The sequence below is a fragment of the Nymphalis io genome, chromosome 5 (assembly GCF_905147045.1).
Source record: "Nymphalis io chromosome 5, ilAglIoxx1.1, whole genome shotgun sequence".
In the NCBI taxonomy this organism is placed as follows: domain Eukaryota; kingdom Metazoa; phylum Arthropoda; class Insecta; order Lepidoptera; family Nymphalidae; genus Nymphalis; species Nymphalis io.
This window is the reverse complement of record NC_065892.1, coordinates 8,734,016-8,748,539: the sequence shown is the minus strand read 5'-3', so window position 1 is coordinate 8,748,539 and position 14,524 is coordinate 8,734,016. Positions and strand designations below refer to the sequence as shown.

The 14,524-nt window shown below is 30.7% G+C and overlaps 1 protein-coding gene across 1 annotated transcript in view; it reads right to left on the bottom strand.

Moving 5' to 3' along the window:
• LOC126768847 (uncharacterized) overlaps nucleotides 1-14,524 on the bottom strand; it is a 179,428-nt gene that overhangs the window by 108,376 nt on the left and 56,528 nt on the right. Inside the window, exon 4 of the mRNA XM_050487203.1 lies at nucleotides 217-325. Within this exon, the coding sequence (XP_050343160.1) occupies nucleotides 217-325 (109 nt within the window). The remainder of the gene's footprint in view (nucleotides 1-216; nucleotides 326-14,524) is intronic.

Sequence of the window (14,524 nt, the reverse complement as noted above, 5' to 3'; positions counted from 1 at the left end):
ACTTATATTGATAATAATACACTCGACAGATAAACCCAATAATTACTTTACTGGCTCGACGTTAGCTTGAACCCAGAACCCCAGAATCTACGGTGATATAAGCTAGCCACTAGACCAACAGAACATAAATACCACATTAGACACTTATAAATTTGAAATAATCAAACTATGAAATAATGTTAGCTGGATATATAATATGTTATACTAAAAACTTACCTCTCTTTTCTCAAATCGCTATTCCGCTTCCGAAAAGTCGAGACGAGCAGTTGTAGTTCTGATGATTGACGTTCGTAAAACTGTGACAGCTGCGTTGTGAAATCGGTAACTGAAACAAACTTTTCCTATCAATATGGTATTGCCAGTGAATTCATCTTAATGACTTCTAAACTTCTTTAATATCATTTAAAACTTCGTTCAATACAAGTTATGTATGGATCCTGTAAATACATGAAAAATAAATAAACGAGTTGAAAGAGAAGTGCGATACAAAAGTTTGGTCTTGGTACTTTTCCAGATTTGAAACTGTGTTATTTGTTTAAAGTAACACAGTTTATAGGTTATAAATCACAGTCATACTGTGATTTATAACTGCTTTAATTTGGATTACATTTGACCTCCTACTATAAGGTAGGATACCGTTAGATGTTATTGAAAAAAAACAATACAATACAAATACTGGATACCGTACGGGATAACGGATAAGTCCAGCAAAATGAAAAAGTGGTGGCTTTGTAACTAAGGTAACCGTAAGGTAAACGAAATATATAGTAATCTTTTGTATTTTACATTAAATTAAAAATTTTAATTACCCTTGTCAAAAAAAAACCAAAGTGTTAGGTGGTCTTTTAACTTTATTATCAAATGCCTAGTAATATTTAAATAAAAGCGTCGTCGCGTCGGGGGACAGCAATTTCAAATTAATCGGACCAGTGTACGTTGGTATGACCCTTTGGTTTGATCTTTATAATTTATAGCTAACAACCATCTCAATCACATCAGGTTTCAAACAAAAAAAAATCGCATCAAAATCAATTCATTTGCTAAAAGAGAACGGTAAAGAAAAAAATCTCCGTTGTGGATTTTTGCAGTCATTATCCATATATGACAAAAATTTAACAATCTGTTACTACACGCCATGTATAACTTTGTAGGTATGTCAATAGTATTATAGTATTTCACTTACATTTTTTTTATAATATCATCAGTATAACGGCCGTATGACTGGGATATTTAATATTTTAATGTATTTAATTTATATGACTCGTAATACTAAAAATTAAATTGTTATTTTAAAAACGTATATGTTTGAACAAGAATTAACCAAACATTTTCTTTGTAAAGCTAAAATTCCTCTAATTACTACAATATTTCATTATAATTAACATCTTACTTTTTTATTTACAAAAAAAATATCGTTGTGAAATTAATGATGGTGGCCAATAAATAAAGCCATAAACGTGCCAAATTTTTTATAACATTTCCTTAAAAGAATAAGCAGTTCATTAAAGATTCGCGCCGCGGCGTCTGAAAGCCTCATTACCAGTTTTATACCACAGCTTAGGCAACGTAAAACTTTATACCGCCTTAATTAATCACCTTACGACATATTTTAACATCATATTATTTCTGAAACGTTTCTAAGAATGTATAAAGTATACTTATATTTAGTAATTAATTAATTATGTAACTTTATTTTGAGAAAGTATCTGCTCCACGCGGTAATAAACAAAATATCAAAAATCACTTGGAAATATCAATCAGAAAGATTTTAGTCAAGGTGGCCATTTTTAAGGGAGACTAGTAAACTGCACATAAGATATAATAGGGAATAAGTGTGTGTGCACACGATCAGAAAAAATTTAGGCGCAGTATGGAATAAATCTTCGGATCTTTCACCTTGAAAAGTTGACCTCTAAGGCAATTACTGTAGTTTATTTTTTTTGTTTTACACTAAGCAGCTGCGTTCTAACGATTCTTATCTTCTTTCTGTTCCTATTCATACTTCTGATTTCATTTCTAATTCTTATTACTTTCAAGTTGTTCTATTATGGAACAAAGTACCGAACATATTAGAAAAGCCACCTCTAAATTTACTTTCAAGGCTCGTTCTACGTGAGCATATTTTGTCTGAAAGTTCCTAGTCAATCTTGTCATCTTATGTCATTTATAATACACTACTATTCATATGTTTATACTATGGATATTTGCTCTTTATTTATTTTGTTGATATTATATGTGTGTACCTATATTTTTGATTACTAATTACCGCATTCATGGATTTCTGCTTAGCCTAAAGGTTGACTGGCAGAGAATGCCTTCAGGCATTAAGTCCGCCTTTTGTTCCAACTATATATTGTGGTGGTCAAAATTTTTAAATAAATAAATAAGTACGGTTAATGACCAAATCGTGATTGGAATAAAATTTTCATATTATTTATTCTACATAATTGATATCTACCATTATACATTTAATGGTAGTAAGGATTTAAGCAAACTTGTCTATGTAACATCCACTTATGAGTCATCAGTATCAATTACTTTACAATAACTGAATTAATGATTATGATAACCAGTGAAACAGCCAGTCTGTAAGCATAAGAGACATAGCACCGTAGTTCCCATAATTAGCGATAAATTTACAGGAATAGTTAGGTGTTATTTTAATAGTACCTATATGAGGGAGGTGGTATCCACTTATAATAAGATGGCCTATTTGCTTTGGATTTGAAAAATAATAAATGGAGATTTTTGAGATTAGTTTATCTAACTAAAAATAAGGAAAAGTGACATATCATTAATTATTTAATAATACTTTATTTGATGGTAAAGCCTACCGATTCCATAATAAAAATAGAAGTTAATAAAAACTTAATCAATAAAAATTAGCTTGGAGCTTATTTAATCATTTTTCATCAAGGCATGCCAGACGAAAGTAACGTCCATGAACATTTAAGTACACATATGTACCTGTACAAAATGTTAAACCAGAGACATTTATTTAAAAAAACTCGGAAACATAATCTGGTGCCTGAGAAATTGGTGATTTTCTATTTTAATAAATATTTATTATATTTTTATTATAATACACACTTATCTACTGAACCGCTTTGGAGCGGCGTAGTGGAACAAGCTCTGCAAGACGACCTTCGCCTCAAGACCATATGAGGTCGTAGCCAAGCAGTAGGATAATAATTGACTGTTACTTTACATTTTTTATAATAAAAACTTAAGGGACAGATTTCTATGAAACAAAGAGCAGCTATATTGTAACTTATAATTAACTAAGAGGTTAGATTGCCTTAAGTACGAATTCTAAATCTAAATTACACTTCACACAGCGTTATGTGTGGTGTAAAACAACAGAACAAGGATTCGCAATGTTAATAATTTAGAGGTTGTAAGACGTAGTGACGGCTATGTTAATCAGTTTAACCGCTCTACTTAATACGGGAGAATGCGTACTTGTATAATGAAACAGGTATACCCTTATGTATGTGAAATAAGCTTTGCAAATTAATAGGGAATTAAGCTTATTACGATTAACGGGTGATAGTGCTTTGTACAAACCCGTGGGTAGCAACCACCAATTAATAAGTTATTCTACCTTCAACTACCAATTCTTTGTATTACCATGCTCCAGTATGAATGATGAGCCAAAATACACGAGGAACATAATATCTCATGCTTAGTGGCGTACTGTACTGCCAATAAAATTATTTTTCTGGAAAAGTGCAAATATGTGTCCGATAGAATATAATGAAAATATTCGTTGTGACAACGAGAAAAGAGTTTGTAAAACCATTTCTATATACCAAGTAGAAGAATATCAATATAATTCGCCATATTAATTTTATTATTGAACAACAAATTTTTTGAATAGAAATATAAAAAAAAAATTGAAAATGTTATATCTAAGAATCACCCGCAGTTCAATAAAATTAATCCACGGGTTAGAAGTTGTTAGAAATAATAACGGCTCGTGTCTTACCAAAGGGTATTGTAGTATGAGTATTTGCTTTGGTCAGGTTGAATTTAAAACGTGTTCATAATGAAACTTCACACACGATACGCAAGGAAACTTCAACTTTATACGCCGTTTATAACAGAAGTGAATAACTTCAGACTTAGGCAGTGATATAGGTGCATTTTCGAAGATGTTTTAAAATTCAGTTAATATGATTGAAATCTAAGCCCAAGAACACGTGGATCTCAATCGAAGATCACAAGTTCTTATTGTAAAATTCGGGCAAATACTACTAAGTTTTGATGTGCCTAATTTATTTTGATAATTCAAAAAGCAACATAGCCTGAGAAAAGCTGCCTAAGTATGAAGAGACATATTCATCCGACACGATGAAATTTTGATACATGTACCCAGAGCGTAGCAGCGTGGTGGAATAAATTTGAAAAAAAAGGAGGTCAGTGCCAAACCGTGAGATACGACATCCTCGCAGACATTTTAGTTCTGATGAGGAAATCCAGTGAAAATAATAAATTGATCATAACAAATAAAACAAAAACCATAGGATCAAGTCAGAAGTTTTTTAAATGCCTTTCGGAGTCTTGAATAGCTTGGAAGAAATTCAAAGATATAAGTGCCAACCCGCAGCGTGGCACCTTAAGCTCCTATAAATTTTCCTTAATAGGAGATATTTGCCCAGCTGTACCAACGTTTTACAAGCTATTACCGATTTACTTAATAAGGATGACCCATTTTACGGAAATTGTCACATTTTATTTATTAAACAAACACAGGCAGAGATTTCTATTATTTGGAGAAAATCGATTACAATACAAGTCAATATTAAGAAACTTTATGTTTACTCGTGGACTCAATTTTCAATTCACAAAAAATATCTAAAAACTAAGAAGTGATCCATCGAAAGAATTTTAGATTATTATTGTTTTACCTAAAATATTTGCTTACCTGAAGAATATCGTTTAATTTTCTTTCCATTCGCCCATAAAGTTGTAACCGCTTTATAAGATACAACCATAGCAAATACTTCCTTTTTTATATTTTGTACCTAGTCAAGTTACAGACGAATCATGTTTAGGTTAATTAATTACACTAGCTGTCCGTCGCAAGATTAAAATTAGGGAATAAAAAGTATTTCGTAATATATTTTTAATAAACGTGATATAAACAAATATAATAAAATCAGTTCTGTACCAAGCGTTCCATCCATTAGTACTACTACTATATTAAGTTTTAGGTCCCACGTTTTTTTCATGCGTTAATACAAACACAATCTTATGTCTATATAAAGTAAGTTATCGAAATTGCAAATTATAAGCAGATAATATATTCATATACAGAAAACGCATTATGTTAGATTTTTTTAAAGATTGAGATTTTTTTGTGACAAGTATTGTAAGCAATTATTATATTTATTCCATTTTTTTTTAACAATTGTTACTGTAACTTGTTTATTCTGTTACGCCAACCTCGCGAATCCATTATCTATTAAAGATTTTAAAAAAAGTCACGAACTTTTCTGTTAATATTTTGAACACCTCTAAATTTTCTTCTTTTGTATAGTTTTGGCAGCTTTCTTTTGGAAAGCACTCGCGCCATTATATTTCAACCGACTATGTCAGCGTAGTATAGACATATAAATATACTACATAGCCAATGATCCTCCTGATTCTATAACCCATTACCATATGTAAGTTACATATCAATTAGATTAGCGGTTTTACGTGATTACAAAAACAAATGCAATCTCTTTATTGTTTTACTTTGATAATATTGCAACTTCATTGGTTTAGTGGCTAGATCACCATACCATGCACTGACTGCTGCCTTATCTCGGGAGACTGAAGGAGGAAGTACGTTTTATTTATACCGATATTGTCCGATCGATAACGGTCTCAGGTATTGTAGGGTGTACACCACTGCAAAATAATGCTCCTACAATTCGCAACAGAGAGTGGTTAGCAAGTGCGTGATAGCTTAAGGTAGCCTTTTGAAGTCTTTGTTAGTTAAATAAACATGAGTGACAAGTTTTTAATTATATAAAGTTATTTCAGACCTTTGATCACTATACATTTTTAAAATAACTTCATTCGACGTTTTTTTCTATGAGACATTTCTTGAGTAGTGGGTAGTTAATCAATAAGTACATCTACTCTTACAGCTTATAAATGAAAATACAACGCGTAGGACTTTTAATTTCAGGCGTAGGCGATGGACTGATATTATTATAAACCACGAAGGGTTTATAAAATTCAACATGACACAACATGAGAAATGCTATATCTGCTACCGATTTTATCGGGTGAAACATAAAGAAAAAAATAGCGTATAGCCAAACATCTAAACTTTATTTTGATAATAATATTGAAAGTTTTTGTACGCTCTTTTTTATTACTACCTCATACATTTTTATTAAATATTCTTTATTTGTTGAATAAAAGTTTTATTATTTTAGTATTTTATTAACATTTTATATTTGATAATCATTTACAATAGTTGTATTAGTTTTAACACAAAATTAAAATATCATAGATCCACAATCTAGATTTTACGATTAGGGTTAATGACGTAAAGAAGAAAAAGTATAGGATTAGTTATCGCAGACTGGAAGAATATTCAGCATCAGCAGTTTTAGGATTGTTCTTGGCTATGAACGTAAAATTGGTAAATGAAAACTTATATATTTAAATCAATACTTCATTACACTCTTCATAAATCTTGCATTGGGTGTATTGCATACCATATCTGCCCACTTTGTCATAAAACCTTATGCAGTTTTTGAAGCTGAAATAGCCTTTTTATTAAATACGCAAACACAAAATATTAGCAAGAGCAAGGTAACGTAATCGGATAAGGTACTTGGATAAAAAGAAGCCTCGTCAAAAATTATCCTCCTTATAATTTATTTTTATACACTATCTATATGTGTAGTACCAATTGATACACATTGTAACCATGATCATTTTAGGTTTGATTATTTTAATAATATTACTTACTGCACAACATTCACATTTGTGTATTTCCACTGCTTAAAACAAACATAGTACAAAACTTCAACGATCGAAAGCAAAGAGCCGCCGAAGCAAAGTCCAAAACAATTTCCCATTGCTACTACCAAGTCCAAAGTTGTACGAGCTACTTGCCGAGTCACTCTTTCGTAAGGTCTGTTACTTAGTACGAATTTTAAAATCGCAGACGTCAGCTCCCTTTCTGGAGTTGAAATTTTCTTAGCTATTATATTGAAGTCTGGCTCAACACATGATGATAGACATTTGCAATTTAGACTAGTTTCATTAATTCCAGGCACTTGGAGTTTCTTCAACTTACCGTAGTGTTTTGTTAAGCACTTTAATCCTTCTATGTCACAGTAACGGTCATTGTATTCGACCGGTGACAGATGAGAAGTACAGTTGCAAAGTTCCAACTGAGCTTCGATACGACATTGAATGATGCACACCGAGTAGCTGTAATATTTGTATCCTTTGAAATTTCCAGGCGATTCATTTGGAAATCTGCACTGTCGAACGTCTGGAGCGGTCAAAGAAACTTCTGGTTCATTAACTATATCAACGACGGAAAACAGTATCGATCCTCTTGAGCCATATATAACTGTAGCTCTACGATCATTTTCCATATTCCAATATGGAACATCTTCCGGTGAATGCAGAAATGCTTCGTAATTTTCTGATAGTACTAATTCAAGTGTTCCGAGCCTGCGGTTGTCGGATGTAGCAACATAGTACGGTGTATGCTTTTCGCCTATCTGATTATTATTCATAGAGTAACACAGCCCGTATTCTGTTTGTATAGGCTTAAAATGTTTACAGCAGTTCATAGGTTTATCGTCCCATGTACAACGAACAAACAAATTTTTGCAATCGGAGCGGAAAGTGGACGTAAAATTTAGAAATTCCTTTGTATTTAAAAAATCATTTTCATAATTATAATTACAGCTTTGACACTCACCTGTGAAGAAAGCAATTTCCTTTGCAAATATGACCATTTCATCTCTGTTTTCGTATTGTAATTTTTGTATTTGTCTTGATAGTTTGTCGATATTTGGATTTTCACAAATGGTGATTGATGGAAATGTTGTATTCCAGTCGAGGTAATCCGTTCGTGTTGTAAACCGTATAGTATCTTCTTGGTAGGTTGTAATGTATTTGTATATAGACGCAACAGCAAATACCCAAACATTAATATAAACTATAAAATATATAAATCTGTAAATGAAATGAATGTCTTTACGAGCCAAGAAACTGGGTCCATGAACTGATAAACTTCGACATGTATATTTAAAACGTGGATAAATTAAATTGAACTTCGCTCGTATAGATTTCATTTTTAATCCGATGCGTTTCAAAGTGAGAATAAGAGTGGCGTTCGTCTCGTCAATTGGCTTTATATAGACTTTGGTTATTATTTTAATGACACATTAGTCTAATGTTACCTTTTAACATATATAACGGCCAAAGTAGTTTTAACAAAGAGAACACGCATTGATGTGACGTTTGATAAATAATCCATTTTGGCGAGCTTATACATGGTATTATTTATAGTTTTATATACAATTCCAACTATTAATCAAACCTAATCAAGTAACCATATCGCCAACATCATAGACACAAGTGATTTTTTTAATACCCAAAAAAATATTATAGAAATTAAAAAACTGTTAAAAATTCTATTTAAAAAAAATTATTTTCAGTAATTATAATAAAAAAGTACACCTACATTTTATAATTACCCTCTCAAAATTTAGAACAAGTAAGTTATTTCACATTAATTAATTATTCAGGTATTTTTTAAGTGTATCCTTAAAAAATATCTATTTGAAAAAAGTTAAAGCTTAGCAATGTAAAAGAAAACACTAATATTTTATAACTTAAATACCACCTTATGGACATTTAAAATATATTTTATTATTGTTTTTTTCCATATTTAATTGTTAATTCTTTACAAAAACTCAATAACTTTTTTACCAGCCCAACTCAGGTTTTTATGTGATAGTCTTAAAAATATTATCATGTATGAAAAAATAATATTTTCAGCCCCTATTAATAAATAAATTCATTGGAAAATGTTTCTGTAGCATCTATTTATAAAATATCATGCAGATTATTTTACAAAACAAAATACCTATCTTTAATAATGAACGTGGGCGTAGGTTGTAATAAATATTAATATATATTGCTTTTAATATTTTTTATATTTTAAAATACATTTTCTTCTTTATATATTGCAACGTATCTATCTATTCCATATATATAATAAAATTGTAACAGGCTAATGTCTGTACATTATAGATATTAAACAAAAACTAATATGGGTGGTCTTTATCAACATTACTTATAACTTTATTAAAGCAACAGAAGTCAAAACAACACTTTTTTAAATTTTTGTTTGCCTGTCTGTATGTTTGATATCCACATCACGCAAAAACTACTGCATGGAATTGAATGCGGTTTTCACCGATGTTTTGCTAGAGGTCTAACTTAAAATTTAGGCTTGCACTTACACGAACAGATAAGTTAGTCGTTGTGTATAGTTGTTACTTAAAACAAACTTCATAGATGGCGCTGTTTATGTATTAAAGGTTTATCTCAACCAATTACAACTAGTCTCATACAATAATTACAAAACAATATTAACTTTATTTCATCGAAAGCAGAATTCGAAAAAATTGTAGCCATAGAAACGAATAGAAGAGAATAGAATAGTAGGACACACAAAGTTAAACACAAATTACAAATAAGAACATGGCGACCCATATTACTAGCTGGCTTTTCCTATAGCAAAATATAAATATTTATCTTTAATAATATTATAGAGGTAAAATTTTATTTTTTGTATGTTTGTTTGTACTGGATAAACACAAAAATGACTAAACCAGATTTGAATTTTTTTTCACCTCACAAGCTATTTATTATTAAATAACATAGGCTATATTTTATTAAGCCAAGCTATCATTTTTTTTCCTATAAAATACTTAATTAGTATTTGGCGTGCGCTGTGAAAACCATTGATGATGCCTAAAATAATGTATGTAAAGTCCACGAGACTATACATCTAACTATTATAGTTAAATCACAATAACTGTTTTTTGTTTGAAATACGATGAAATTCGTTTCATATCCGAATACAATTAAATAACTTTATAATTAAGGTTGAGCCACTTAGCACTTTACTGTATGGGCAAATAGATGAATGTTTTTACCTTATTTATTAAAAAATGCACGGGATAAAATCCTTATTTTACCCGTACGAAGTCGGGGCGGTTAACTAGTTTAAATTAAAAAATAATGATTCATAGAAAAAAGTTATTATTAGTAAACGTTCACTATAATAATTATGCGATAGGATAGGATATAAACGATTTTCGTAAAAGGGTAATTACCGAGGTACTTGCCGGTTCGACTCGGCAGAATCAATATTCCAAATCAGTGGTATCTTTAAATTTAATTGATAAATAACAAGTGATTTTAAGAGTCCACTCTAATAATATTTACTTTGATTTGATTTTATTTAATTGTCAATAATTGGTTTGTTTCAAAGACACAATGAAATTAAATAATTATTCCTTTTTCAATTATTAACTATAAAAAAAGACAGCATTCGAAGTTTTGAATTGTGTTTTATTCGTTTTCACTATTGGCTACCCATTGGTAGAGCTTTGTGCAGGCACGTCATGCACCAATTATTCTACCTAACATTAATACTCTGTAATGTTGTTTCAATTTAAATTGTGAGCTAGCCGGAGTAATTACAGGCACAAGGAATATAATATTTAAAATCTTAAAACATGCAGGTAAATTAAAACAAAGTAAATAAGATAATGTCCTCCAGACTGATTTCGGCCACAGCGGCCAATGTCAAGAGATTTTAGCCAACTACGCAGGAGATATTATAGTGCACAAGTGTGTGCGCAAACACAAGTGTACTTTCTATTTCCTAACTCTCATAATCCGACGGGACGGCAATCCGACACGACCGGAAAGAGTTCAAGCGCAGGATTAACGGCTTTACGTGCTTTCCGAGGCACGGGAGTGTACACACTTCCAACTTCCAGACTCCGGGCTGCTACTGAGAATTTTCTGATAGAAAAACCCAATAACTTTTTACTGGCCCGACCTGGGAATTGAACCCAGGACCTCCGTGTCTACGGCCTTACATCAAGCCACTAGACCAACGAGGCAGTCAACAAACAAAGTAAATCCAAATTATATAAAAGATTAGGTATGTTATAATACGACCATTTGAAGTAAAAATATATTTATTTCATGGTGTTTTATTGTGAAAGGAGCGATTTATATTTCTTCCATTGCTAATGTCTACGGGATAAAGTGACGACAAATTCCTTAGGTCCAACGAGTGCCCTTTGCCTTCCTACAATATAAAAAAAATATATCTTGTAATAATAATTTCTTGTTTTATTTTCAAATAAATATTACCATTTGACCACATTTATGTCTGAACGATTCGGGTTATTTATTTTCCTACTTTACAAACTATAATGATACAAAAAATGTTATACGTGTCAATCGCACGAATTTAGTGTTTTTTTGCATCGGTTATTAAATTGAAAATGTATCTAATAGGTATTAAATTTCATCCTAAAAAATGTTACAATTTTTTATACAAGGTTATTTCTCTAGTTTAATAACTTTTTTCTTTGGACTTGTTTGAGTATCAATTAACAGTTTTCTAAGAGTTTATAAAGTCCATCTAAGTGTTCAATAATTAAGCATTTACCTAACTCGGTTATTCAACAATCCGAACAGCTTTCATAATTGATAAACTTTATTTTATATTAAATTAAAATTAAATTAAAGTTTATCAATTGTCATGTTAAATAAATTCTTATTTTAAAATAGCAATCATTTATATTTTACATACTTAGGTATTTTTCCAGATTAGTAATAGTTGGTTTAAATTTGATTAGTAATATGTTTTTATTTCACAATATATTTTTCATAGTAATCTGGACATTTCTAAGACGCATGTTTGGTTTTGGGTCTCGTATATCTAAGGAGCTTAGCTATTTCACTTGCAGACATCTTATGCTTGACAATCCGACACCATTATTGTGGTGTCGGCAAACCTCTCAACTCAGAACGAGTCTCTTTGTGATAGTTGCTAATTCTTAGTTTATTTAGAAATACGAAGAAAATATTAGTCATGTTTTAATAAAATAGCATGTTCTGACTTTGTACGGGTAAAATAAGTATTTTATCCAATATTATAAACATTCGCTAATTGATCTATTCGTCCGTACTTTACTAATGCATCGTACAATACGCCCCGCGTACTTTTCACGTACGTTTATTTATAAGTGTAAAATTTGCGATTTCACCCTGTCCTTCACACGCTCCTTTCCCGATGCGATCTTATTGCTTGATTTTTGTACCTGCAAAGCCGCAGTATGTTTTTTTTTCGTGTCGCTTCGCTATAATTTTGACAGCATTTACTTCGAAAGTGTGTAAGCCGACAAATTTCTCTTTGACTATGTCAACATATAAGCCTTATCTTAAAAAAACATGCATGGAATAACATTACTATAGAGCCTAGATATCTAGAATAGAATCTAAAACAATATAAAATTAATATTACATCCAAATTCAATACCAAACAGATTAGTACTTTACTTGGTGGTAGGGCTTTGTGCAAGTTCATCTGGGGATTGTTGTGTTCCGTGAAGAGTGATTGAGCCAGTGTAACTACACGTACAAGGGGCATTGCATCTTAGTTCCCAAGATTTGTTGCAAATCGGCAATATCAAGTAATAAGAAATTAAGCAACACCGAACCGAGCTAGTCCAGTGGATATATGGACTTTAAAGTATTAACTAGCTCTTTACAATTTACTTCATGATCGGTGAAAATATCATAAATAAGTTTTGCAATTCGCAGTGGAGATGACTATTATCATTATGCTAATTAAGAAATATATTTATGTGCTATTAATTAAAATCAACTTCCACTTTAAAACTAATTTTATGAATTTGAGATTATTGTGTATTATTTTATAACGGCTATGCAATCACCAGTTTTTGTTGCTAAAGTTCTGTTTAAGTGGTCGCTTAATCGCTGATTTTAATTCCAGTGAGAAATACAGTACCTGCTCCATAAAATATTTTATTTCAGAAACTTTAAACAATGCTGCTTGGTTGTCTGAACATGTTTTGTAGCTACCTTTAATTAGCCTATCTTGTTATTCTATAAACTTTTAATTAAGCTATTTGATACATTGCCTTTTAAATTTCATAGCAGAAAGAATTTGAAATCATGGTTTCGAGTTTATTTTACGGCTTAGATAATTTTTGAGTTTTGTTGAATATTAATGTACATGATATGTCAAAATAATAGTAAATAGTTTTTAGTATCTGTGTTTTATTTTAAGCCACTTGTTAATAAGTTAAAATTGTCGTGATCTCCGTTGAATTCGATATGCTACCGCGGTAGAAACAGCAATATCAAAATTCCCGATAATGTTTTCATAAATCATTTTCATTTCCTTAAATGTTAAGACCAAACATTTTTGGGAATCCATCAAAACAGTCATATGACGCAATAAGCTTTGAAAAAACTTAGCTTTTTTCAATGGTGACTCGATATTTTTCAAATTTTGTTAATTTAAAAAACAAAATCATTAATTTTAAAATTACGTTTACGTTATTCTTTTAACTATCTTTATATTTTAATAATTTCTATCGACGCTCTTACTGTCAAAAGAAATCGTCGTCCGACATTAATGTCGTACCGGGAAATGTAAAGATGTTTACATTATCAGTTCAATATTTAGAAGCTTTGAAATCTCCCAGTCTTCCTTTCTCGGAGATGTCGTCAGTAACGTCTCAGAAATGTCACTTAGACATGCGTGAATTATTCAAGATTCTTTGAAGTGACTTTATAATAAGATTTTGTTTAATAAGTTTATAAATTTATCGCTCAAATTTTGAGTTTATTAAGTAAACAGTATTTTGTTATTATTTATTCAAATTTTTTTTTTTTTTTTGCGTTTTTTTTTTACAATTAATAGGCCAGAATTTGACCATTAAGCATCGATACTAGCCTGATGTTAAGCATCGACACGGTCTAGGTTGTAGCACGCTTGTCTATAAGAAACCTGTTTACTCTGGATTTTAAAACACCAACATTGCACCTATCAAGAAATACGGCAAATATATATATTTTAAACCTTTTTTTAAAAAACACATCGCGCAGTAGACAAAAAGCTTATTACGGAATTAAAGATTATATAGATGCTAAAAAGTGTGACTATTCTTTGGAAATATAATATTGCATTTTTTTAAATATAATAACTGTTTATATAGATATAATTCTTCGAAACGTAGATTTTTTAGCTAAAACTGCCATATATAACAAATAATATACTTACAAATCTCTGTGTAACGTCTGAATGTTCATAAAAATATCGCTTCATAATTTACAGCAAAGTATAGGATAATAAAAAATAGTAACATTGTTGTCTTTGAAATAATAAATAGTAGTGTTTGCGCAAACACAGACACACAATCACATCAGA